Source organism: Puma concolor, chromosome A3 (genome assembly GCF_028749965.1).
Source record: "Puma concolor isolate L17-30 chromosome A3, mPumCon1.1.hap2, whole genome shotgun sequence".
In the NCBI taxonomy this organism is placed as follows: domain Eukaryota; kingdom Metazoa; phylum Chordata; class Mammalia; order Carnivora; family Felidae; genus Puma; species Puma concolor.
Genome location: NC_141669.1, coordinates 102,268,444 through 102,292,430, shown reverse-complemented (window position 1 = coordinate 102,292,430; position 23,987 = coordinate 102,268,444). Strand labels below are relative to the sequence as shown.

The window sequence follows — 23,987 nt, the reverse complement described above, 5'->3', positions numbered from 1 at the left end:
TCCCCCAAGATACCATTTTACTTGTCAACTTAGAAACAAATAAGGATTCTCTCCTTTCTATCAGGTCAAATGTGAACTCTTATACTGAGATTTTAAGGCCTTCTGTGATTTTTGTCTGTGTTGTCCTTATCACATAATTAGCATCTTATTATACTCTGTCTTAATTCTCCAAGTAAAGATCCAACCTCCCAGACTAACCCTATAATACGCTTTCTCTAATTTATTCATGGTTATTACCCTAACTTATTTTTAACTGTACTTTATACATCTTATACAACTTCACTACTCTTTCCATGGTGGTAAGCTCAATGTTACATGATGGGAAAATCAGACTAAATCAGATAGCTTTAAACCAATGTAACAGTTATAGATACAGCCACTGTTAGGCTATACAAAACCTTTCTACAGATTAGAAAAAGGCACCCTTTCCTCCAAACTGATGCAGCTTCACATTTGGTTACACAGCTTGGCAAGTGGAGCCCAGGAAGGATTTCAACTCAACCTTATACAACTGTACATGGCAGCCCCAGATTCATTAATATAACACTAACTAAAAAAAGAATCAAAGTGTACTATAAAACTTTTAAAGGATATTGTTCCTTGAATTTTGTTTTAGTAGGATTTTATGCTACTGTGTATACCCCTCTAATCCTAGATAATGCCTCATAGCTTGGGCATTAGATCAGTTATATGGCAAATTTCATGCATTAGTGGGTATCTGGTATACCAGATCTCTATGACCAGCATTAATTGAAGGTCTAAGTCTATCCTAGGGACTGGAGCTAGATCTCATGGCACAAATGAGGTATCCAACTAGTTTGCAGCTCAGTAAATCAATCTATATTTAGAAGAACATAATTTTTTAATGTTATACTTACTGATAAACTTGTTTTGCATAGTCTCCAACAGTGCTTGGTGAGCATCTTCAGCTTGTAAAGCATGTGAACATTCTCTAGCCAGTATGGTACGCACAAGATGCTCCCCACATCCTAGAAATCCAAGGAAACCAAAAACAGTTGAGGAAAAAACAATGCTATAAACATCCTTCTTATCCTCTTAGCACTAAAACACCCTTATGTACTACTTAAGAAGTGGTTGTGTTGCAGAATAATTCAGTGATGGATGAAATGACTTCTATGAACAATCTGGGATTTTAGTAATAAGATTCAGCAGAAAATAAAGAAACAACTGTCTAATGTCAAAAGGAAACAGAGAAAAATAAAAGAAAACCCCTTTTTCATAGGAATGATTTACATAATACAGGAAGGAATTCAAATTCTCTGCCTAGGAATCTCCTAGGGCTCTGTCTTATTTCCATTATTGGGTAACTACAAAAAATTGTTTTACATTTCGTTATTTGTTTATATACAAGTGGCCTGAGTCTACCATTTTGCCTCCGGCACCCCACATACCTGGGGGCATGGGAGAAATCTAAACAGCCAGCAACAACCTGCATCTCCCTCTACCTACCTTTCGATAAAATGTCACATCAACAGCTGTAAAGTGGACTTAATAAAATAGCACCTTTCTCACCTTATAATAGTAACTTACATAGCCTTCACGGGTGAATACTCTCTGTAATTGTAAAACAAAGAATGCATTTTAAATCCCTGGAGTGAACTTGGACCATTCAGACACACTAAAAAAGGGTAGACATGATGGCAATAGGAAGCACTGCCTAGAATTCTATTTCAATTTTCTACCTGTTAATATTAGAAACTGTCTGCCAAAGTTGAGACAAAGGAAATTTAATTTACATTACAGGTTGATAAGTTCAAATAAAAGATTTCTGAGGAGACTGATTTTTTTCTTAGATATACAAAATATTAAAAATTACTTTGATAACATTGGAGGGATAAGCCTTTTAAAAAAATACTAAGTGCCCTTTGAAATGCTTTTTCTACATAAAATCAGCTGCATTAATTAAAATATAAATGTCCTCTTACCCAAAAGACAAGAGTAGATACATAAGACCTTATGCTTCCCATCTTTTAAAAAATAAAATAAAATCCTGAGGGAAGCAGATCAGCATGGACACTGGCTGCCTAACTTGCTTACACCAAGTTCCACACACCTTTGCTCTGGCGGTATTGCCCTTTTCAGTCAAGCTTGCCTAAGTCCCAGTGTGACAGCCGCTCCCTACTCCTACCCTGAAGACCAACAGAAACTCCTGCCCACACCACATCTCCTGACCAGAGTTCTGCCGGGCCTCAGTTCTGGTGGAGCTGGTGTCAGATCTCATTTCACAGACAGACCAGAGCACACCTAGTTAAAACTCATCACATTCAGGCCAGGGACCAAATACTGACCATAGTAGGCAAGGAGAGCCTCTGCAAATGACTGGCCTAAAGGACAGAGCAGCTAAACTACAAGAGCACAGCACACACAGCATACACCAGAGACACTCCCTAAAGCGCCAGACCCTGGGCACTACATGACTTCATAAGGCATTACTTTCAGAAGCAGGAGACATAATTGGCTTTTCTAACACACAAAAGAAGGAAGAGACTTAGGGGTGCCTGTGTGGCGCAGTCGGTTGAGCGTCCCACTTTAGCTCAGGTCATGATCTCACAGTTTGTGAGTTCGAGCCCCGCGTTAGGCTCTGTGCTGACAGCTCGGAACCTGGAGCCTGCTTCGGATTCTGTGTCTACCTCTCTCTCTCTCTCTCTCTCTCTCTCTCTCTCTCTGCCCCTCCCCTGCTCATACTCTGTCTCTCTCTCTCAAAAATGAATAAAATTTAAAAAATTAAAAACAAAAAAAAAGAAGGAAGAGACTTAGACAAAATGCCAAGATGGAGGAATTTATCCCAAATGAAAGAACAAGATAAGGCCATGGTTGGAGATCTAAGCAAACATGCTTGATGGAGAATTTAAAGCAAAAATCATAAGGATACTCACTGGGCTTAAGAAAAGAATAGAAGACATCAGTAAGACCCTTACAACAGAGATGAAAGAGTTAAAAAACCAATCAGAAATAAAGAATGCAATAAACAAGATTGGAAAACAGGCTTGATGCAATGAACAGCAGGCTGAAAGAAGCAGTGGAATGAATAAGAGATATATTAGACAAAATAATGGAAAATAATGAAGCTGAATAAAAGAGAAAGAAGAATTATACAACATGAGAATAGACTCAAGGAACTCAGTGACTTCATCAAATGTAATAACATTCATATTATAGGAGTCACAGAAGAAGTGAAGGAAAAGGGGACAGAAAATTTATTTCAAGAAATAACAGCAGAAAACTTCCCTAATCTGGGGGAAAGAAATAGACATGCAGATCAGAAGGCACAGAGAACTCCCATCAAAATCAACAAAAGCATGCCAATAACAACCCATCTTGTAATTAAATTTGCAAAATATAGTGATAAAGGAAAAATCTTGAAAGCAGCAAGAAAAAGAAGTCCTTAACTTACAAGGAAAGTTACAGATTAACTCAACAGAAACATGTCAAACCAGAAGGGAGTGGCCTGATAATATTCAAAGCGCCAAATAGGAAAAATCTGCAGCCAAGAATACTCTATCCAGCAAGGCTATCATTCAGAATAGGAGAGATAGAGTTTCCCAGACAAACAAAAACTAAAGGAGTTCATGACCACTAAACCAGACCTGCAAGAAATATTAGGAGACTTTCTGAGAGCAAAGGAGAGACCAAAAGTGACAAAGAAAGGATCACAGAAAATCTCCAGAAACAATGACAAAACAAGTAAAAAAAAAATGGCAATAAATACATATTTATCAATAATTACTTTGAGTGGGGCTTCTGGATTGCTCAGTCGGTTGGGCGTCTGACTTTGGCGTAGGTCATGATCTCACAGTTAATGTTTCGAGCCCCATGTCAGTCTCTGCTGTCAATGCAGAGCCTGCTTTGGATCCTCGGTCAACCTCTCTCTGTCCCTATGCCACTCTCACCCTCACTCTCAAAAATAAACACTAAAAATAATAATAAAAGTGAGGGGATGGAGGGACATTTATCACACAAATAGACATTAAAAGAAAGCCAGGGTAGTAATACTTATATTGGACAAATTAGACTTTTTTATTCTTGTATTGTTTTCATCCTGCTTTGGTATCTGGATAGCGCTGGCCTCATGGAATGATTTTGAATATGTTCCCTCTATTATTTGTAAGATTTTGATATTGTTATTATTACTTTATAAATGTTTGGTAGAATTCACCAATGAAACCATGTGGTCTTGGGCTTTTCTGTGCTGGGAGATTTTTAATTCCTAATTCAACTTTCATTCTTGTTAATGGCTTAAGAAGATTTCCTACTTCTTGGATTTTAAGATTCATGATTGAATCTTGGTAATTTGTGCATTTTTAGGGATTATCTAGGTTTTTTTTTCCTAAAATATCTGATGTTAGTATATAATTGTTTATAATAATCTGTTATCACATTATGCATTTCTATGGTTATCTGTTGTATTGTTTTCTCTTCCATTCCCCATGTTGATTTTTGGTCTTCTTTTTTTTCTTAGTTAATGTAGTTAAAGCATTGCCAATTTTGTGTGTGTGTGTGTGTGTTTTTTTTTTTTTCCTTTTTTTTTTTTTTTGGTTTTAAACTGGTCATAACATAACTTTCAATGTTATGTTATTTTGGTCTCTATTTTAAATTCTGATTTTACTTTGTTATTTCCTTCCTCTACTAAATTTCAGCTAAGTTTCTTCTTTTTCTAGTTCCTTGTGGTATAATGTTGTTTATTTGAACTTTTTTTTCTTAATACAAGCATTTATATCATAAATTTTACTCTAACATCTGCTTTTGCTGCATCCCATAGGTTTTGGAATATTGTGTATTCTTTTTCTTTTGTTTTGAGACATATTTTGATTTGCCATTTGATTTCCTATTTGGCCCATTGCTTGTATAATAGTGTGTTGTTTAAAATCTACATGTTAAATATTTAATATTTACATTGTAGATTTTCAGCTTTGTTTTATTGTTGATTTTCAGTTTTGTACCTTTGTGGTTGGAAAATATAGCTGGTATGATTTCCATACTCTTAAATTTTTTTTTTTTTTTTAAACGTTTTTTTTTTTTTTTTTTTTTTTTTATTTATTTTTGGGACAGAGAGAGACAGAGCATGAACGGGGGAGGGGCAGAGAGAGAGGGAGACACAGAATCAGAAACAGGCTCCAGGCTCTGAGCCATCAGCCCAGAGCCCGACGCGGGGCTCGAACTCACGGACCGCGAGATCGTGACCTGGCTGAAGTCGGACGCTCAACCGACTGCGCCACCCAGGCGCCCCTTAAATTTTTAATATTTGTTATGTCCTTTATGTGATTTCACCAGGGGATTCTTCTGTGTATACCTGAGGAAAATGTGTATTCTTATTTTTCTTGAATGGAATGGTTTATATATATCTTTTAGAACCAAATATTCTGAAGTATGCTTCAAGTAAAAAATGTTCTTGTCATGGAAAAAAGAAATAAAAAGCTCACCTTAAAAAAAAAACAAAACTGCCAAAGGTATTCCAATAGTTTTTTTAGAAAATCAGGTCCTTCATTAATTCACACAACAGGTAAAGGATATCAAATGATCTCAGCATCTACTGAGACTAAAGGAGAAGTATGACTCAACTCTATAGTCAAAAAACTCACAGCAAAAGAAGGAACAATCCACTCAGATTCCCCAATAGGTCCAGGGACAAAGTAACATCTTCTCATGTTATTAATTTGCGTGCACATACACACACACACACACAACACTGGTAAATGGAGAGAGAAGGTTCTTAGCAATGAAAAAGATTGCCATATACATATATGCCATATATATATATATATATGTATATATATATATATATATATATATATATATATCTTTCCTTCCCACTTTTTCCCTCCTTTCCTCTGCACCCTCTTAGTATATACATGCAAAGATGCATACACACATATGTGTATACACACATATGTGTGTATTATGAATACACATAAAATATGTACTCACTGCCAAAAATACAAACCATTCAAAAAATGTCAAAAGCTTTTTTTAAATCACTTGACACTGGGCACCAAAGTGGCTCAGTCGGATAAGTATCTGACTTCAGCTCAGGTCATGATCTCACAGTTTGTGAGTTCAAGCCCTGCACTGACAGTGTAGAGTCAGCTTGAGATTCTCTCCCTCTCCTTCTCTCTCTGCCCCTCCTCTACTCGTGCTTTCCCTCTTTCTCAAAATAAATAAATAAACTTTAAAAAAAATCACTTGACATTTTTCCAGAAGTAACTTCCCTATATTTTTTGGTAAAGTGTAAATGTAAATATCTTTCCAGATCTAATATCATTTTGTAAGTATCTACACTTAGAAGATCTAGATATGCAATTTAATATATAACTCTGTGAGCAAGACTATTGGTGCTCCCTATTTTGTTAAATTTTTGTAATATTATTTTTATAATCAGGGATAAAACAACAATAAAGTTAATAGAAAATAAACCATTTTTGACACTTACAATGTAAAGATACTGTGCTAAGCTCATGAAACCCCATAAATTTTAATTCCCTTTGTGTACATATTTGATGTTGAAGAGTGAAACATTATACTTTAGAACAATAATAATTGTTAGGAAATTGGCATATTATAAGCTAAATGAGTGTTCAGAAGGTTATGTACACATGCCTCAAGTCAAAGAGCTAAACCACATGAAGTTAACATTACATCAAAAATACACAGTATGTGTCAGAGAGACTTTTCCTCCGTTGTTATACAAGAATATACAGGGTTTTCCAATGACTGATTTTTCACCAAGAAACTTTTAAAATTATGACTTCTATTCGGACATATATCACCTCTAACATAAGAGCGTTGACATCAAAAGCTTGTTCTCCTGCAGGTTCCAATCAAAGAAAAGTTTGACTTATGTGGTTTCACCCACAAAATTCCAAGGTTTCTTAGAATATGCTGCCAGATAGCTGAAGTGTGATTCAAAAGAAAACAGTTCCATTCTTTATATGTGGATATGAAGAAATAAGGCTTTCATTGCATTCTCCTTTTGTCCTTATCATACAAGTATATATTTATGTTCTCAGATCTTAGCAGAAAACATGAATTATACAGAGAATGAAGACCTAACAGCAAACCTAGAAGAAAAGTGATACAGGCACACCTCAGATATATTGCAGGTTCAGTTCCAGACCAGTGCAATAAAGCGAGTCAGATAAACGTTTTGGTTTCCCAGAGCATATAAAAGTTATGTTTACATTACACTCTAGTTTATTAAGTGTGCAACAGTATTATGTCTAATAGAACAATGTACATATTTTAATTAAAAAATACTTTATTGCTAAAAAATGCTAACCATCATCTGAGCTTTCAGCAAGTCATAATTACCGACCAGAGATCACCATAAAAAATATAATAATAATGAAAAAGTTTGAAATATTGTGAGAATTACCAACATGTGACACAGAGACACAAAGTTAGCAAATACTGTTGGAAAAGTGCTGCCAATAGACTTGCTCAGCACAGGGTTGCTACAAATACTCAATTTGTTTTAAAAAGAAATTTGTGAACCACAACAAAGTGAAGCACAGTAAAACAAGGTATATCTGTAAATATCAATTTTCTATAAAAACTTACTTATTTTAGCATCAGTAAGAATGAAAACTGCATGGGTTGAAAAACATAGTGAATTCATAACTTATGTTCTAAAAAGCATTTACATTTGAAAGATGCTATGGAACCAATTCACTCTTCTGAAAATTGGTAAGTGAAAGCAAAAAATCTAGCATTTCTTTGTCTTTCCTATAGCAACTGTACAGCAGGGAAACCAAATAGTTTATGAAGGAAAATTTTCTCCATAGAAATGCCCCAACTAACAAGTAAATAATAATTACAGAGAATTAGAATATAATCACTTATAACCCATAATGTAATAACTAATACAGGCAACAATCATCAATAGCTGCTAATAGCACAAAAAGATACAACCAGACATTAAATGCCCCTTGATAAAATTATACCTTGTAGTCTTGCCCCACATCAAAATATTTACCCTGAATCTAAACAAGCCTCTAAATTCGATTATCAATTTCCATAAATAAACAGCATTTGTAAAAAACCTACAGTTAACATCATACTTAATGGTGAAAAACTGAATTGCTTCTCCCCAAGATCAGAAACAAGATAGTGATGTCTGCTTTTATCACTTCTATTCAACAACATTCTGGAAGCTCAAGTTATTGCAATTAGGCAAGAAAAATAAAAGGCATAAATATCAGAAAGAAAGAAGCAAAACTGCTTTGCAGATGACATAATTATTTATGTAGAGAAACCAAGGGTATCTATAAAACAACTACTAGAGGTATCTCTCCAGGTTCTTCCTATCTTGTTAGTAGTCTAGGGCAAAAGTTGGCAACAGACACCTGCCTGGTACTTAACAGTCCCCAAAATGTGGACTTGATTTTCATTTCTTCCCCCATCAACTCACTCACCAGATTGTTACTGAGCACTTACTTGGTGCCAGGTCCAGAATGCACAGCAGTTGGCAGGGGTGCTGCTGCAAAATGTCAGATCTCCCCAGTGGTGCTGGACCCCTCCCTGACTACTGAGTATTCAGTAAACTGCCATCCTGTCCAGTCCAGATGCCAGTGCCCTCATTGTGTATTTTATAGATCAACCTTGGAGATTTAGATGAGAACCCTAGATTCAGCAGGAACCTTGGACATTCCCACAGCCCACTATGAACCACTCTCCATGCCAAGTCATCTCCCACTAATCCCAACCCTAAGCCCAGTCTCAGCTCACTCATTCCCAATGTGCTTCCTGTTGCTGAAACTTCAATATGCCCCACACTCAAAGCCTTCAGTATTATAATACATGTCCTCTCTTGTAAGAATTAGAATACATTTCCTCTTGTGGGGATCCTTAACGTTTCAAAACCCAAACTGAAGATGAATTCATAATAAAAAAATTACAAACCACACATGCATGGGCACGCATGTGTACACAAACACACACACACACGCACACACACACACACACACACACACACACCAAGATGGAATGAGCAGATATAAAAAAAATAATGTAAAAGATTATCAAACCAAGAAGTGTTAATAGAACAGAGGCTGATAATCATTTTCAGTTAAAACAGATAAAGTAAATATTGTAGGTTTTGTAGTCTATATATGATCTCTGTCAAATTTTCTTTTATTTTTATAACAATCCTTTCAAAATTTAAAAATCATTCTTAGCTCATGGGCTGTACAAATTTAGACCACAGGCCAGATCTGGCCCACAAGTCATAGTTTGACTATCCCTATATTAAAACAATTTGTAGTACAAAGATTAAAAGGAAGGGAGATCATAATTTTTAAAAACAAGGCAAACTGGGAGTAGGGGCCAGGAGGAGGTGTACAAGATTTTTTAAGGAACCAAATAAAACTTTCTTAAATTAAAAGAAAATTGTTTAAAACTCAATGCAAGAAAAAAAAAAAAAAACTCAATGCAAGAGAGAGAAATATAAGTTATACCTATGGGAAAAAAAATCTAAAAAGTATCCTAGAATGATAAAAAGAAGTAAAATGAGGAGTTAAGAAGCCTAGAGTATAAAATGAGAATATCCAACATATTAACAGGCATTTTGAAATAGAGAAAAGAAAGAATGGGGTGAGAGAGTACTAACATTTGAAGAGATCATGAATAAGTGTTATCAGAACTTAAGTTACAAGGAAATTCTTAAACTGAAGATGCATACAGAGTTCCAAAGAAAATGAATCCTACTGTAGTGAAGCTCTGGACCAAAAGCAATTAAAAACTAATCATAAAGAAAAGGAGGATCATCTACAAAGAAATTTAAAATTTTAACTGATAAGTTCCCAACCAACAAAAGAGACCAGAAGACTAATATCTTTATTGCTAAGGCAATAAACAGAAAATAACTTGTCAACCTAGAAACAGTTAAAACTACCATTTGAGAGTGAGGGTGAATACAAACAGTTCAGACATATAAAAAAAAGAATTCTTTGAGATTTTAGCTCCCAGGTTACTTCTACTCTTCCCAACACTACTCCTTGTCATAATTTCTGCTGATTTTAATATTTACCTAGATGATTCTCCCAACAAACAGCTTGACATCCAGATTCTCTGATATCCTCTCTTCAAGTTATCCGCACTACCTCATACATTCCCTCCCATGACTATGTCATTATCAATAACATTAACTCCTCCATAGTCTCAACCACAATCATCCCACCCCTCCTATCTTTCCAGCTCACCTCTGGAGCACTTCGATTCCCTCCACCTCACTAAAAACTGCCATCCATTAATTCTGTTGCTTTCGAACTATCCTGCACTCCTCTTGGGGCCTTACCTCCTTCCTTACCCGGATAAAACTCCAATGCTTCATCAACTTATATCCATTCTCTTACTCCTAAAAGCCTACAAGTTTGCCTTCACCAAACTTGTCTGGCAGAAGCCCACTCGGGAGTAGTAGTCAAAGTACTACACAAGACTGCAAAAGCAAATAACCACCAAGTCCCAGTGGCTTAAAATAACAAAAATATAATTCTCATTAATGTTATAGGTTGTACCTGGGTCACCAGAGAATGTACTCCACACAGTCACTCAGGAACAAACCTAGGCTCATAGCGATGCCATCATCTATAACTGCACCTCCTGGATTATACCTACTCCAGAACAAGAGGGCCTGGAAGTCACACATATAATTTCCACTCCAGTCTAGTGGCCAGAAGTAGTCACATGGTCTCAGGCAGCCACAAATGGGCTGTGAAATATGGAGGAGTATAGAAATAGTCAGGAAGCACTACATTAAATGTCTCTGTCATGTCTGACTCAATCTAATTTTCCATGTCTGCATCTGCAGAGCTAAATGTGGTATAGCAGCCATCCTATACCATGCGGGGACATACATAAGAGGGAAGGCATACCAACAGAGGAATGTAGGAGAGAAAGGACAGACCAGTTACTGACCCCAGTCTCCTTCCAGGTTTCTTGTTACATGAGATCTAAAATAAAACAAAACAACCTATCTGTTTAAGCCACTATAACTGAGTTCTCTTTTTTAAGCCCAAACGCATTCTTTTTTCATTTTTCTTGTCTTGGAATATATATAACATAAAATTTACCATTTAATCATTTTTTAAACATACCTTCAGTGGCATTTGTCGTGCTGTACAACCATCACCACCATCTACCTCCAGAACTTTTTCATCTGAAACTCAGAGTTTCAACTGAAACTCTGCACCCATCCAACAACAACTCCCCATTTCTTCTCTCCCCCCAACCCTGGCAACCACCATTCTAACTTCCATCTCTACAAATTTGACTACTCTAGGTACCTCACATAGGTAGAAGCATATACTTTTGTCCTTTTGTGACTGACTTATTTCACTTAACAAAATGTCCTCCAAGTCTTGTTCATATGGTAGTATGTTGCAGAATTTCCTTCCTTTTTAAGGTTAAATAATATATTGTATGTATATATACATTTGGTTTATCCATTCATCTGTCAGTGGACATTTAGGCCAAATGCATTCTTAATCTATATAGAGAGCTATTTGCTGAGCAAGAAAATGACTCAGAAAACTTTACACTGAAAGAAGATAACTTCTACTTACTTCCTTCAACTCAAACATAAAACTGCATTGAGTCAAATATAATTTTTGCTAAGTTTGTGTAGGTTTATCTATCAAATATCATTCGCAGCAATACCTGAAAAATATCATTTGGTCTGAGCATACTTATTTTCACTGAGTTATTCTGGAAAATCCATGATATATTTAATTGCTACCAACAGCCAAATTTATTTGAATAAATGGGAGTCATTTTAATTAAAATAAATCCTTTATAATGCCTGAAAAAATGGAATCTTACATATTTAATAGCACTTTTTATCCATGTAAAAGTGACAACTTCCCTAAGTCATAAGACCACTATAGGGAGGCAATCTTTAGAATGACTGTTTGTGGGTTTGTTTAGGATCCAGAAAAAGTTGGCAAAACTCCGAGGAAACTAGAAGGTAAATACAGCATCTTTATTTTTCCCTCATCTACAAGTGTCCAATAATGCCATCATTTCTCTAGTAAACACATTGGCCTACATTACAAAAGAGTTTCTGTATCTTTACTAAAGGAGAAATCTGAGAGTTCTCAGTCAAGCAGCAGGGTCTTGTTTAGAGGAGGACCCCTTGGGCATTCTATTTCTCTCTCTCTCTCTCTCTCTCTCTCTCTCTCTCTCTCACACACACACACACACACACACACACACACACACACACACACACACCTACTTAAGGTCTAAGGCCCTATAGAGTAGGAATTAGTATTTTCTATTCTATTGTCACACTCATGTTTAAATCCAGCTGAGTGACTTTGGAAGTCTTTATTTAAGCCTCAGTTTCTTCAATTGTAAAATGAAAAATCTGAGTAGCAACTACCCCATGGAGCTATTGTGAGGACAAAAATGAAATAATGCACATAAAACATTTAGCATCAAGTTGGGCCTTTAGTAAGCACTTAATAAATATTACAATAAAGGTAATAACCTTAAGGAAAACCATTTTCTGTCATTGTCTCACCTCAACCTAGTCTGTGTACTTTTCTTCTATTGTGACAAAGTGATTCTCAGCTAGCCTGACAATCATCACCGAGAGCCTAGAATACAGTTGAAAAGGAGTTTAGCCTTTGATTTGCAATTCTAAAGGCTACTGCTTCAAAGCAAACTGAGACTTCACATAGAGTCAAAATGATCACCTAAGTAAACCTTTCATTATCAAAAGAAAACAAATAATATGAAAAAAAATCCCTTTTAGTCTGGCAGAAAACATTTTAACTGTGGTTATCCAGGAATTGTAGGTTATGCATGATTTTTGTTCATTTACTCTTACTATTTTCCCTAATTCCTTTAATAAATACCTTCCCAACAGGTTTATTGCCTGACTTCAACATTACACTCTGGCTGGCATTCACAGTACTTTCTCTTAAGGCAAGATGTAAAGACCAAGGCAGAGACTCCCATAATGGGATTTGGTCCCATGCACTTACTTCCCTTTACCTGAGTTCATGAGTTGGTAAATGAGACGGTGAACTAATGCTACAGGTGTTTTATTCATCTGACCTTCATCACACTGAGTATTTTCACCTCAGCTCTAGTGATAGATACAGCCTTCAAACTAAGACAATTAAAAATATGCAAACATAACAGCGCCCCAAAATCATACTGTCAAATCATGTTTTAGTTCTAATATGTAAGTAACAAAATGAAGAGTGTTTGCAGTAAGTATAGAGAAACAAAATTTTACCAATTCTTGGGTAACACTTAAGATACATTTTCATCATTTCAAGATAAGTTTTCATCTTTTTTTTAATCTTTGTCTCAATTTAATGGTGTCTCAATTTAATGAGCCAAATTGTTACAAAATGAAAATTAAAAGGGCCTTATGTGTCAAGTTTTTGATGTAGTTTCAAATGTAGGGTTTTAATGTAATGTTTACATATAGAAGATTATGATAACTCCTCCACAGGATCTCACAATGAGATTAGGATTTTAAAGTATAACTCCTAATCCAGATCTTTCTCTTCGTTGGGAAACTTTATTTCTTCTAAACCACTCTAGACTCATTCTAATACAAAGAGCCCCCAGAGGGGGAAAGTGAAGTTGCATTCACAGGAGAGACATAAGCCACATTCCCAGGCAGCCTGCATACACGAGTACAGGATCAGCAGCAACAAAAGCTCACATTCAGTACCACTGGCACACCACACATCTCCAAGGATTACTGATGATTGTGAAGTATTTATGTCATCTTATAAATGCTGCCATTCACTCTCACTGCGGCTAGTGGGCATCTGAAAAATCTTTCAACACATCCCCTGTTAGAAGTCCACAGGGACAGATAAGTAATGAGGAAAGGCCTTTCCAAATTTAAAAGGAAACATTTGGTACTTTAGTTTCCAGTATTGCAACATCTCTTTTTCAACAAAGGAATTTATTACACAGTACGTCACCTTTTCCCTTTCGGAGGATTTACTGCCAATTTTGGAGTTGGGTTACTTCTGGTTTTCAAGCCTGTCTTGTGAAATTAAAGAGAGGACTGCCTTAAAAGTGATAGAACACACATGATTTCAGTCTTCACAGTGTCCCTATGGTTATCAAACCTGGAACCTATTACATACAAGAAGAAAACATAAGGAGCTTTATAAAGAGATGGAATAATAGTGAAGATGTCTAATCCAGTCAAGTCTAAAAGTTATACCCACCAACACACATTTAGTATTTCCTCAATATTTAGCTCTCTCTAATCCATAATCCATCAGCACACTTTGGATATTTATAGTGATCTATCAAAAACAACTCAGGCTTTTCTGATCAATATTATTTATTATTTATCAATAATAAATAATGAAAAGAAACCAATTTTATAATTAGCTCCTATAGATCTCATCTCTTACAAAGAAGGATGTGATTAATATGTGCTTTAGCATTTCATAATTATTTAAAGTACAGAAAAATATATTACAACAGTTACAATTAAACATAGGAAAATATCTCATCTACAGCACAGTGTTCCGCATATGCTATATATACTAAATGTTTGACGATTACTAGTTATTACCACTATTATCAATTTTATTGAGAAGGTATAACCAAACCACAAAAGATTCAACTGTCTGAACAAGAGGTAGCTACATAAATGAGAAGGTTTCCAGGTTTGTGAATGTAAATACTTTCAGAAACTAAAAAACAAATAAAAAAGCTCCAACAAAAATTAGTAGTGAACAGCCATTATCCAATCTGCCATGTCAGAAAGAGTCTGTGGTTAACAACACAGAAGCATCCTCCACCAAAGCTTGAGCCACTCCTTCTTTCCCTTGGCCCTGTCTGTCAAAGTCACATCTCAACGTGGGGACTATACCACATATTCATTCTGAGTGTAAATAAAGATAATAAAATAGTACCTTGCTTTCTGATCTAACTATTCTAGATTTAGTTATCTAAATTACTGCACTCTAGGGCACCTGTATGGCTCAAATGGTTAAGCATCTGACTCTTGATTTTGGCTCAGGTCATGATCTCATGGTCATGAGAGTGAGCCCTGCATTGGAGGGCCAGCATGGAGCCTAAGATTCTCTCTCTCCCTGCCCCTCCCCTGCTCACATGCATGCACGCACTCTCTTTCTCTCTCTAAAACAAAAAAGAAAATAATGATAATGATAATAATAAATTACAACACTCTAATTAAAGCCCCAGGGCAAATGGTGCCAGGCAGGGGGTGAAAATCAGAGAAAACCACGTTAGTTTTTAGCTATGATGTTCTTAACTACGGTGTTCTTAGCTATGATGGAGCCCCTAAAATCCTATCACTACTGTTGAGTTTGCCTGGGAAACATACTACATGCATAAGAATTAGACTAATCTGCATTTGCGAACCTCACTAGGGCAGTAGCCATAAAAGAAGCCTCATTGTTTGTAATGTTCAGCTGATGCTCTTGGACATCTTCTATCCAGAGTCCTGTTCAATCAGAGAGAACCACAGATAAGTAGAAGCACCTCCAGCTATGGAATCTGAAATAAGTCACTTAAGATCTCCATGCTTCAGTTTTCTCACTGGAAAAAAGCTTAAGCTTAAGGTTAAGTGGTCTTAAATTCCTCATAAGGAAAAATTTTATAGCTGTAAGTACTTTTAGAACTTCAATAACATTCCAGGGGTGCCTGGGTGGCTCAGTTGGTTAAGCATCCAACTTTGGCTCAGGTCATGATCTCACAGTTCACAAGTTCAAGCCTCACATTGGGCTCTGTGCTGGCAGCTCGGAACCTGGAGCCTGCTTTGGATTCTGTCTCCCTCTTTCTCTACCTCTCCCCCATTTGCATTCTCTCTCTCTCTCTCTCTCTCTCTCTCTCTCTCTCTCTCTCTCTCAAAAATAAATAACAACTTATGAGAAACCCCTTTTAAAATGCTATTAATCAATAAAATATTAAAATTCAACTATAGACAACTTTAAAGTTTATATTCATTTTTGAAAGAAACAGAGACAGCATGAGTGGGGAAGGGCAGAGAGAGAGGGAGACAGAGAATCCCAAGCAGGCTCCCAGCTGCCAGTGCAAAGCCTGATGCAGGGCTTGAACCCACAAAACCAAGAGGTCATGACATGAGCCAAAACCAAGAGTCTGACGCTTAACTGACTGAACCACCCTGGCACCCTGAGAACTTTATTTTTTAAGGGGAAAGATAAAAGGTCATGATTCACAGACTCACCATCAACTGATCAACAACTGTGTATCTGGGGCTTTTACAGTATCATCTCATTAAAGCTTTACAATTAACTTGTAAAGAAGGTATTGCCATCCCCACTGGACAAATAACAAGTGTTACATTGGAAAAACAAAGAGTATAAGATCCAAGTCTTGTAACTCTAAGTAACATGCTGGCTCCACGATGGCCCACAACTGCAGAAATCATGCCATACCAAAAAAAAGAGATACAAAGAAAACTCAAAAGCCTCAAAACTCTAAGTCCATGGTCAAGATCAAAGTAATAATTACCTGCAGATAAAAAGCACAACAAATTTTGATACCAACAATTAGGACTGTAGATAACTCCCAATTTAAACCACAACATCCTAGAAACAGTCACTAAACAAGCCCCAAAGAAATAATATTAAAGTTGGAAATTTCATTTTGCATCAAGGCCACAGTGTGTACTTTATGAGTAAAAAAAGCCAAACACAGTTATAAATATCTATAATAATGTAGATGTAATGTAAAATAAATATTTCAGTACACATATCGATTATATATTATTTACAAAGCCCACAAACAGAATATAAGCAAGACAGTTATACCATACCATACCATAAATTTAGCCTATAACTACCAAGTCAGCCATATATGTTAAACATTTAATTAATACTTTTCTTAATGACAAAATATATAAGTGATTTGTGGGAGTGATTTGAATGGCCAGTCTCTTTAAAATCTGAAAAAGGAAATCTGAGTTGATGTTATTTCTCAATAAATTCCTCTGTACAAAGGAGAGGCAATATAAATCATTTCATCAGTTTTAAAGCCATATTCAGAGTTTAAAACCAACATTCAGTATTTAGAGGCCTCATAAAGTATGATGGGGAAAAAGTTTTAAATCTGCTCACCAGTCATTGCTTATCCCTTTCTCTAGTCAACACAGTGTCAAGAGTAGTTCTGAGACTGGAAAAAGACACACAAGTTCTGAAGGTGAAAAGGGAAAATGGTAATCATATTCATTTGTCTAGATCAGAGTAGAATTTAAGGAATAACAGTAAAAATATGGTCCTAAAGCTATCTTACCACCAACTAACAAAAATCACAGAAGCAGATAAAAGAAGGAAAAAGCAAAACAGGTAGGACACCTCAAGTAAAACATGTTAAGGGGCGCCTGGGTGGCGCAGTCGGTTAAGCGTCCGACTTCAGCCAGGTCACGATCTCGCGGTCCGTGAGTTTGAGCCCCGCATCAGGCTCTGGGCTGATGGCTCAGAGCCTGGAGCCTGTTTCCGATTCTGTGTCTCCCTCTCTCTCTGCCCCTCCCCCGTTCATGCTCTGTCTCTCTCTGTCCCAAAAATAAATAAACGTTTAAAAAAAAAAAAAAAAAACATGTTAATAAAAGGCAAACAGACAGTATAAAATTTAGCACCTCTCAAGGTTTTCATTTGACATCATTAAGAAATAATGCTAGTTAAAGAAGAAAATACATTCATGTGTATTACACTTAAACTTTTAGTTTAGCCAAGACATTTATTTACAATTTTATTCAAAAGTTGCCTAAGACTCTGCTTCCTAGGGCATGAAAAACAAGATATATCTTTGCCTAAAATTAAACAGTCTCAGGAAATTCAGGGTATTTTCCATGAAAAGCCATGTATAGATTCCGTAGGATCCACAAACCACAAATAAAGAACCCACACAGCTCTGACTTAACTTTAAAATATACAACTATATGATTATAAACCAGGAAGCAAACTTTCATTTTGATTTCTAATACAAATACCTTCTGCTGGGACCATGAATTCCATGTGACAAAGGCAACAGTGACACTTTCATTGCCTAGGGGCTAATGTGGAAACTGCGGCGAAAATAATGAAATTAGATTATCATGTTAGAATCATACTATTTCATATTTAAAAAAGAAATAAGGATCCTTGGAAAAATAACTGGTTCTGGGCCTGGCTAAGGCAGTGCCCAAGAGGAGTCTGAAGTATCTTGTTCTACCTAAAAGCAAGGAAACTATCAATAATAGTTACATTAAAGAGGACTGAATCCAACTTAAAGGGTCTTTTATTGACAAAAGATGGAACAATTTTACCAGCAAAACGAATAATGGTTCTAAGTCCTTGAATATGTCAATTACAAATGAGATTGATTCATTTCTCTCCTAGATGTATAGAATGCATTCCTTTTCAGTAGCAAATATTTACTTCAATCTTGTCTGTGTTCCAACCATAATGTTTATCATATAACCAGTGATTATAAACATATGAAGCAGCAAGAAATGTGCCCTATAAACAACAGAAAAAACAGTCAACAGAAACAGGCTACTAATGGCTCTGATGTTAGAATTACCACGAGAACCTTAAAATAATTAGAATAATTATTTTATGTAACGAGTGGAAAGGAGGAAAATCTTAACAGAGAAAATCTTCAAATATGAACCAAATAAAATAAAATAAGTAGTATCAAAAATGAAAATGCATCCAACTGGCTTAGGAGCAAATAAGAGATAGCTAAAGAAAATATCAGTGAATTTAATAATAGTCATGAGAAACTACCCATATTGAAACACAAAGAGGATAAGAATGACTAAATATGGAACAAAGCACCATAGATCTGTAGAATACTAAATGCATATAATGGCAGTCTCAGAAGAAGAAGAAAGGACAGGGCAGAAGAAATGTTTTAGGGATATCACAGTCAAACTGCTGAAAACCAAAGATAAAATATTATACACAAATTAAAAAATACATATTATACACAAGGGGACAATTATAAAACTTCTCATCAGAAACAGTGAAAGTGAAAAAGACAACAGAATAACATTTTTGAATTACTGAAGAAAAAATACAGTCAACATAGAACTCTCTGTAAAGAGAAAATATCCTTCAAAAATAAAGAGGAAATGAAGACATTTCAGACAGACAAAGATGGCAGACTCATCACCAGCAAAGCTGAACTATAAAAATACTGAAAAGCATTCTTTAGGGTTGGTATTACAAATAAAAAGCATCAAAAAGAGGAGCTAGTTGGCTAAAACAATTTTAATTTTAAAAAGCTATTAAGTATGTGTCTATGTGTTTATTTGTGTGCAAATTTCTTTAAAAGATAACAAACCATTTAAAGTAAAAATAATAATGAAGATGATACACTGTGGGGTTTATAACATAATAGGAACATTAAAATATATGTCAAGAAGGCATCACAATCCCAGACTTTAGCCTCTACTACAAAGCTGTCATCATCAAGACAGCATGGTATTGGCAGAAAAACAGACACATAGACCAATGGAATAGAATAGAAACCCCAGAACTAGACCCACAAACGTATGGCCAACTCATCTTTGACAAAGCAGGAAAGAACATCCAATGGAAAAAAGACAGTCTCTTTAACAAATGGTGCTGGGAGAACTGGACAGCAACATGCAGAAGGTTGAAACTAGACCACTTTCTCACACCATTCACAAAAAGAAACTCAAAATGGATAAAGGACCTGAATGTGAGACAGGAAACCATCAAAACCCTAGAGGAGAAAGCAGGAAAAGACCTCTCTGACCTCAGCCGTAGCAATCTCTTACTCGACACATCCCCAAAGGCAAGGGAATTAAAAGCAAAAGTGAATTACTGGAACCTTATGAAGATAAAAAGCTTCTGGACAGCAAAGGAAACAACCAACAAAACTAAAAGGCAACCAATGGAATGAGAAAAGATATTTGCAAATGACATATCGGACAAAGGGCTAGTAGCCAAAATCTATAAAGAGCTCACCAAACTCCACACCCGAAAAACAAATAACCCAGTGAAGAAATGGGCAGAAAACATGAATAGACACTTCTCTAAAGAAGACATCCGGATGGCCAACAGGCACATGAAAAGATGTTCAGTGTCGCTCCTTATCAGGGAAATACAAATCAAAACCACACTCAGATATCACCTCACGCCAGTCAGAGTGGCCAAAATGAACAAATCAGGAGACTATAGATGCTGGAGAGGATGTGGAGAAACGGGAACCCTCTTGCACTGTTGCTGGGAATGCAAATTGGTGCAGCCACTCTGGAAAGCAGTGTGGAGGTTCCTCAGAAAATTAAAAATAGACCTACCCTATGACCCAGCAATAGCGCTGCTAGGAATTTACCCAAGGGATACAGGAGTACTGATGCATAGGGGCACTTGTACCCCAATGTTTATAGTAGCACTCTCAACAATAGCCAAATTATGGAAAGAGCCTAAATGTCCATCAACTGATGAATGGATAAAGAGATTGTGGTTTATATACACAATGGAGTACTACATGGCAATGACAAAGAACGAAATATGGCCCTTTGTAGCAACGTGGATGGAACTGGAGAGTGTGATGCTACGTGAAATAAGCCATACAGAGAAAGACAGATACCATATGTTTTCACTCTTATGTGGATCATGAGAAACTTAACAGAAACCCATGGAGGAGGGGAAGGAAAAAAAAAAAAAAAGAGGTTAGAGTGGGAGAGAGCCAAAGCATAAGAGACTGTTAAAAACTGAGAACAAACTGAGGGTTGATGGGGGGTGGGAGGGAGGGGAGGGTGGGTGATGGGTATTGAGGAGGGCACCTTTTGGGATGAGCACTGGGTGTTATATGGAAACCAATTTGACAATAAATTTCATATATTGAAAAAAATATATATATGTCAAGAACTCAAAGGGTAAAAAAGAAATAATGAATTTATCCTAGTAAAAGGATCTTACATTGTTTATTAAGTACAGTATTATTGCTATCATCATAAAATAAACTATGGTAACTTAATTATACATATTGCAATCTCTAAAGCAAATACACACAAAAAACATAATATATTGAGGCAGAACAAAATATTAACAGAGGAGAAAAAATGAAGTACCAAAAAAATATTCAACCCAAAGGAAAACAGGAAGAGAAGAACAAAGGAAAGAAAGAATACAAAACAAAAAGCAAAATGGTCAGATTTTGCCTGATCATGTCAATAATTACATTAATTGTAAATGGACTAAATTCTACATGTAAAAGTCTCAGATTATCAAACTGGATTAAATTTAAAAGGGGAGGGGCCCACTTTGTTTATCAGAAACATAATTTCATATAAAAAGCAAGATAGGATAAAAGTAAAATTGTGGAAAATGATATCCCAGGCAGGCCCACTACACATAAGAAAGCTGATATGACTATCTCAATGTTAAACAGTTATCAAAACAGAGGATTATCCAGAGATAAAAAAGGATATTTTATAATGATAAAAGGGTTAATTTATCAAGGAGACATTAGGATCCTAAATGTGTATGTACCTAATAACTTCTAAACACACAGCTGTATTTAGAATTCTTTCTAATGTCAGAACTTCTAAATGAATGCAATGGACTGAAACACATCAAATATATATATATATATATATAATAAATCTATAAATTGACAATTTCTCATATGAACAAATAAGTGTAGATTTAAAAAATAAATTCAGTACAATAAAACCTAATTGAGTATCTTATGAAATTACCTGAGCATCGTTTCATTACTTTGAAAACTGATGTATAAATAAAAAGACTTGAGCATCTTTTCTGCCTTTCCTGTATAAACTGTATCTGTGGGTAGCCAAACAGATGATGAGGAAAGGGTTTTCCTTTTAAAATAATTAGAGCCACAATCAAAAAGAATGAAATCTTGCCATTTGCAACTATGTGGCTGGAACTAGAGGTTATTATGCTAAGCAAAATTAGTCAGTCAGAGAAAGAAAAATATCGTATGACTTCACTCATATGAGGACTTTTAAGACACAGAACAGATGAACACAAGGTAAGGGAAGCAAGAATAATATAAAAACAGAGAGGGCGACAAAACATAAGAGACCCTTAAATATGGAGAACAAACAGGGATAACAGAGGGGTTGTAGAGGGGGAATGGGATAAATGGGTAAGGGGTATTAAGGAATCTACTCCTGAAATCATTGTTGCACTATATGCTAACTACTTTGCATGTAAATTTAAAAAAATAAAATTAAAATAAAAAATATATAAATGAGAAGTAAAATAATAATTAGAGCCAATAAATGCAGGGGAAATCATAGAATTCTGAGATATAGTCACACAACGCAGTATTCTACAAATGTTAAGATAAATGCAGAAGAGTTATAGAGCAAGTTTTTGGAAAAATACTAGAGAAATATAGTATTTGGTGAAAGAGGCAAGTTACAGAGAACTGTATATCATATGATACTATGTTTCTAGAGCTCAATGAGAAGCATAAAACAGTAATATGTTGTTTAGGATGTATACATATTAAACTTTTTTTTAAGGTAAGAGAATGATACAAAATTCAGGATAGTGAATCAGAGATAATCACTCTGGAGGAGACGCAGGGGTTTGGGAAGGGATAGGAGTAGATATTACTAATACTAATATTCATGTTAAGTTAATGATAAAAATGCAAGGGATTTTATTTTATTTTTATGTTTTATAACTTACATCTATGATGCATTCTTTTATAATATATATATATTAAATGACACAAATTAAAAATACTTAGTTCTTAATAAGAAAAAAGGATATAATAAGTCAATATCTACCAAAATCCTTAAGAATGTCCATTCCTTTTGAGTCATAAAGTATATTTTCAGGTACTTGTGGTAAGGAAATAGACAAGTATACAATGTAATGTACAAGAAAATCACTGCTATTTGAACAGCAAAAAGCAAAACAAAACAAAAACAAAAAATAAAAAACAAAAACAAAAACCAGGAAACAACTCAATGGTCGTTCTAAAAAACTGAAACAACCATAGAATAGAATTTTATGCAGCTATTTTAAACTAATAAAATTACTATTTAAATCACTAACTTAGGAGTTATTCAATTCCTAAACTTTATGAGTTAGAACAGGGGTACTTAAGCTGAGCAATCTAAGACTACGAACCCCATAAAATTCTACTAGGATTGTGTATACATTTATGCAGGTAACAATGTTTATGTGCTTGTTTCCAGGGACAGAATTCAAAAAAATATAGTTACTATGGTAGCTAATCTCCAAAGATGGTCCCCAATGAACAAAGCTGCCCAGTATTCATCTCCTCCTACACTGAATCTGGATTAGCCCTTTCATAAGCAGAATGCTAGTCCTAGACCTAAGCCCTAAGAAGGCTTGACAGTTTTTACTTTTGCACTTTGAGCGTCCTGAGCTACCATGTAAAAAATCCAGCTATCTTGCTGGAGAAGCCATATTAAAGAGGAATAAGCTCTGATACTATGTGGGAAGAAAAGCAAGTCCAAAGCATCCCAGCAGACCAGTTGAGCCCAGCCTTCTGGTTGTCCCCACCAAGGCACCATCCATGTGATAAAACTATCATGGACATCTAGTTAAGCCACCATCTGAATGCAGCCACATGAGAATACCCAAGCATAACCGACAAAAACTGGGTCTCTACTTGAGACCCAGCCAACACACATAATCATGAGAAATAAGAAAAGGCTGTTCTTCTAAACCACAGAGATTGGGGGTTGTTTGTTAAACAGCAATAGATAACCAAATAGTTACAGATGGCTGCTTTAGACTAACTTCACTTAATTAAGCATCTAATGTGTTGCATTATAATAGCTAAAACAAAAATCAGAAGCTATCCATCAGAGGATATAACATCATTCCTCAGTTATATAATGCCATTTATATAACAGTTTCATTGAACAAAAACTTTAGTCACTTCGATTTCATGTACTTTATTTACATAGGCCCTTTTATTACACATAAATGAAATACAGATCAAGCATCTAACTTTGCCCTTATATTAAGAGA

The 23,987-nt window shown here is 35.6% G+C and overlaps 1 protein-coding gene across 16 annotated transcripts in view; it reads right to left on the bottom strand.

Annotated features, from left to right (window-relative positions):
- The window catches only part of TASP1 (taspase 1), a 320,757-nt gene that overhangs the window by 162,153 nt on the left and 134,617 nt on the right, over positions 1–23,987 (bottom strand). For 9 of the 16 annotated variants that reach the window (XR_015249357.1, XM_086701663.1, XM_086701668.1 and 6 more), the window contains one exon: positions 879–989. The exons of 2 other annotated variants lie outside the window; for them this stretch is intronic. Coding sequence is in view for 11 of the 14 variants with exons in the window: in XM_086701663.1 (XP_086557789.1) it covers positions 879–989 (111 nt within the window). In the remaining 3 variants the exon portion in view is untranslated. Of the gene's footprint in view, positions 1–878; positions 990–1,533; positions 1,576–23,987 lie in introns of all 16 variants that reach the window. 5 more of the 16 variants (XR_015249356.1, XR_015249355.1, XM_086701673.1 and 2 more) reach the window with 1 other exon arrangement.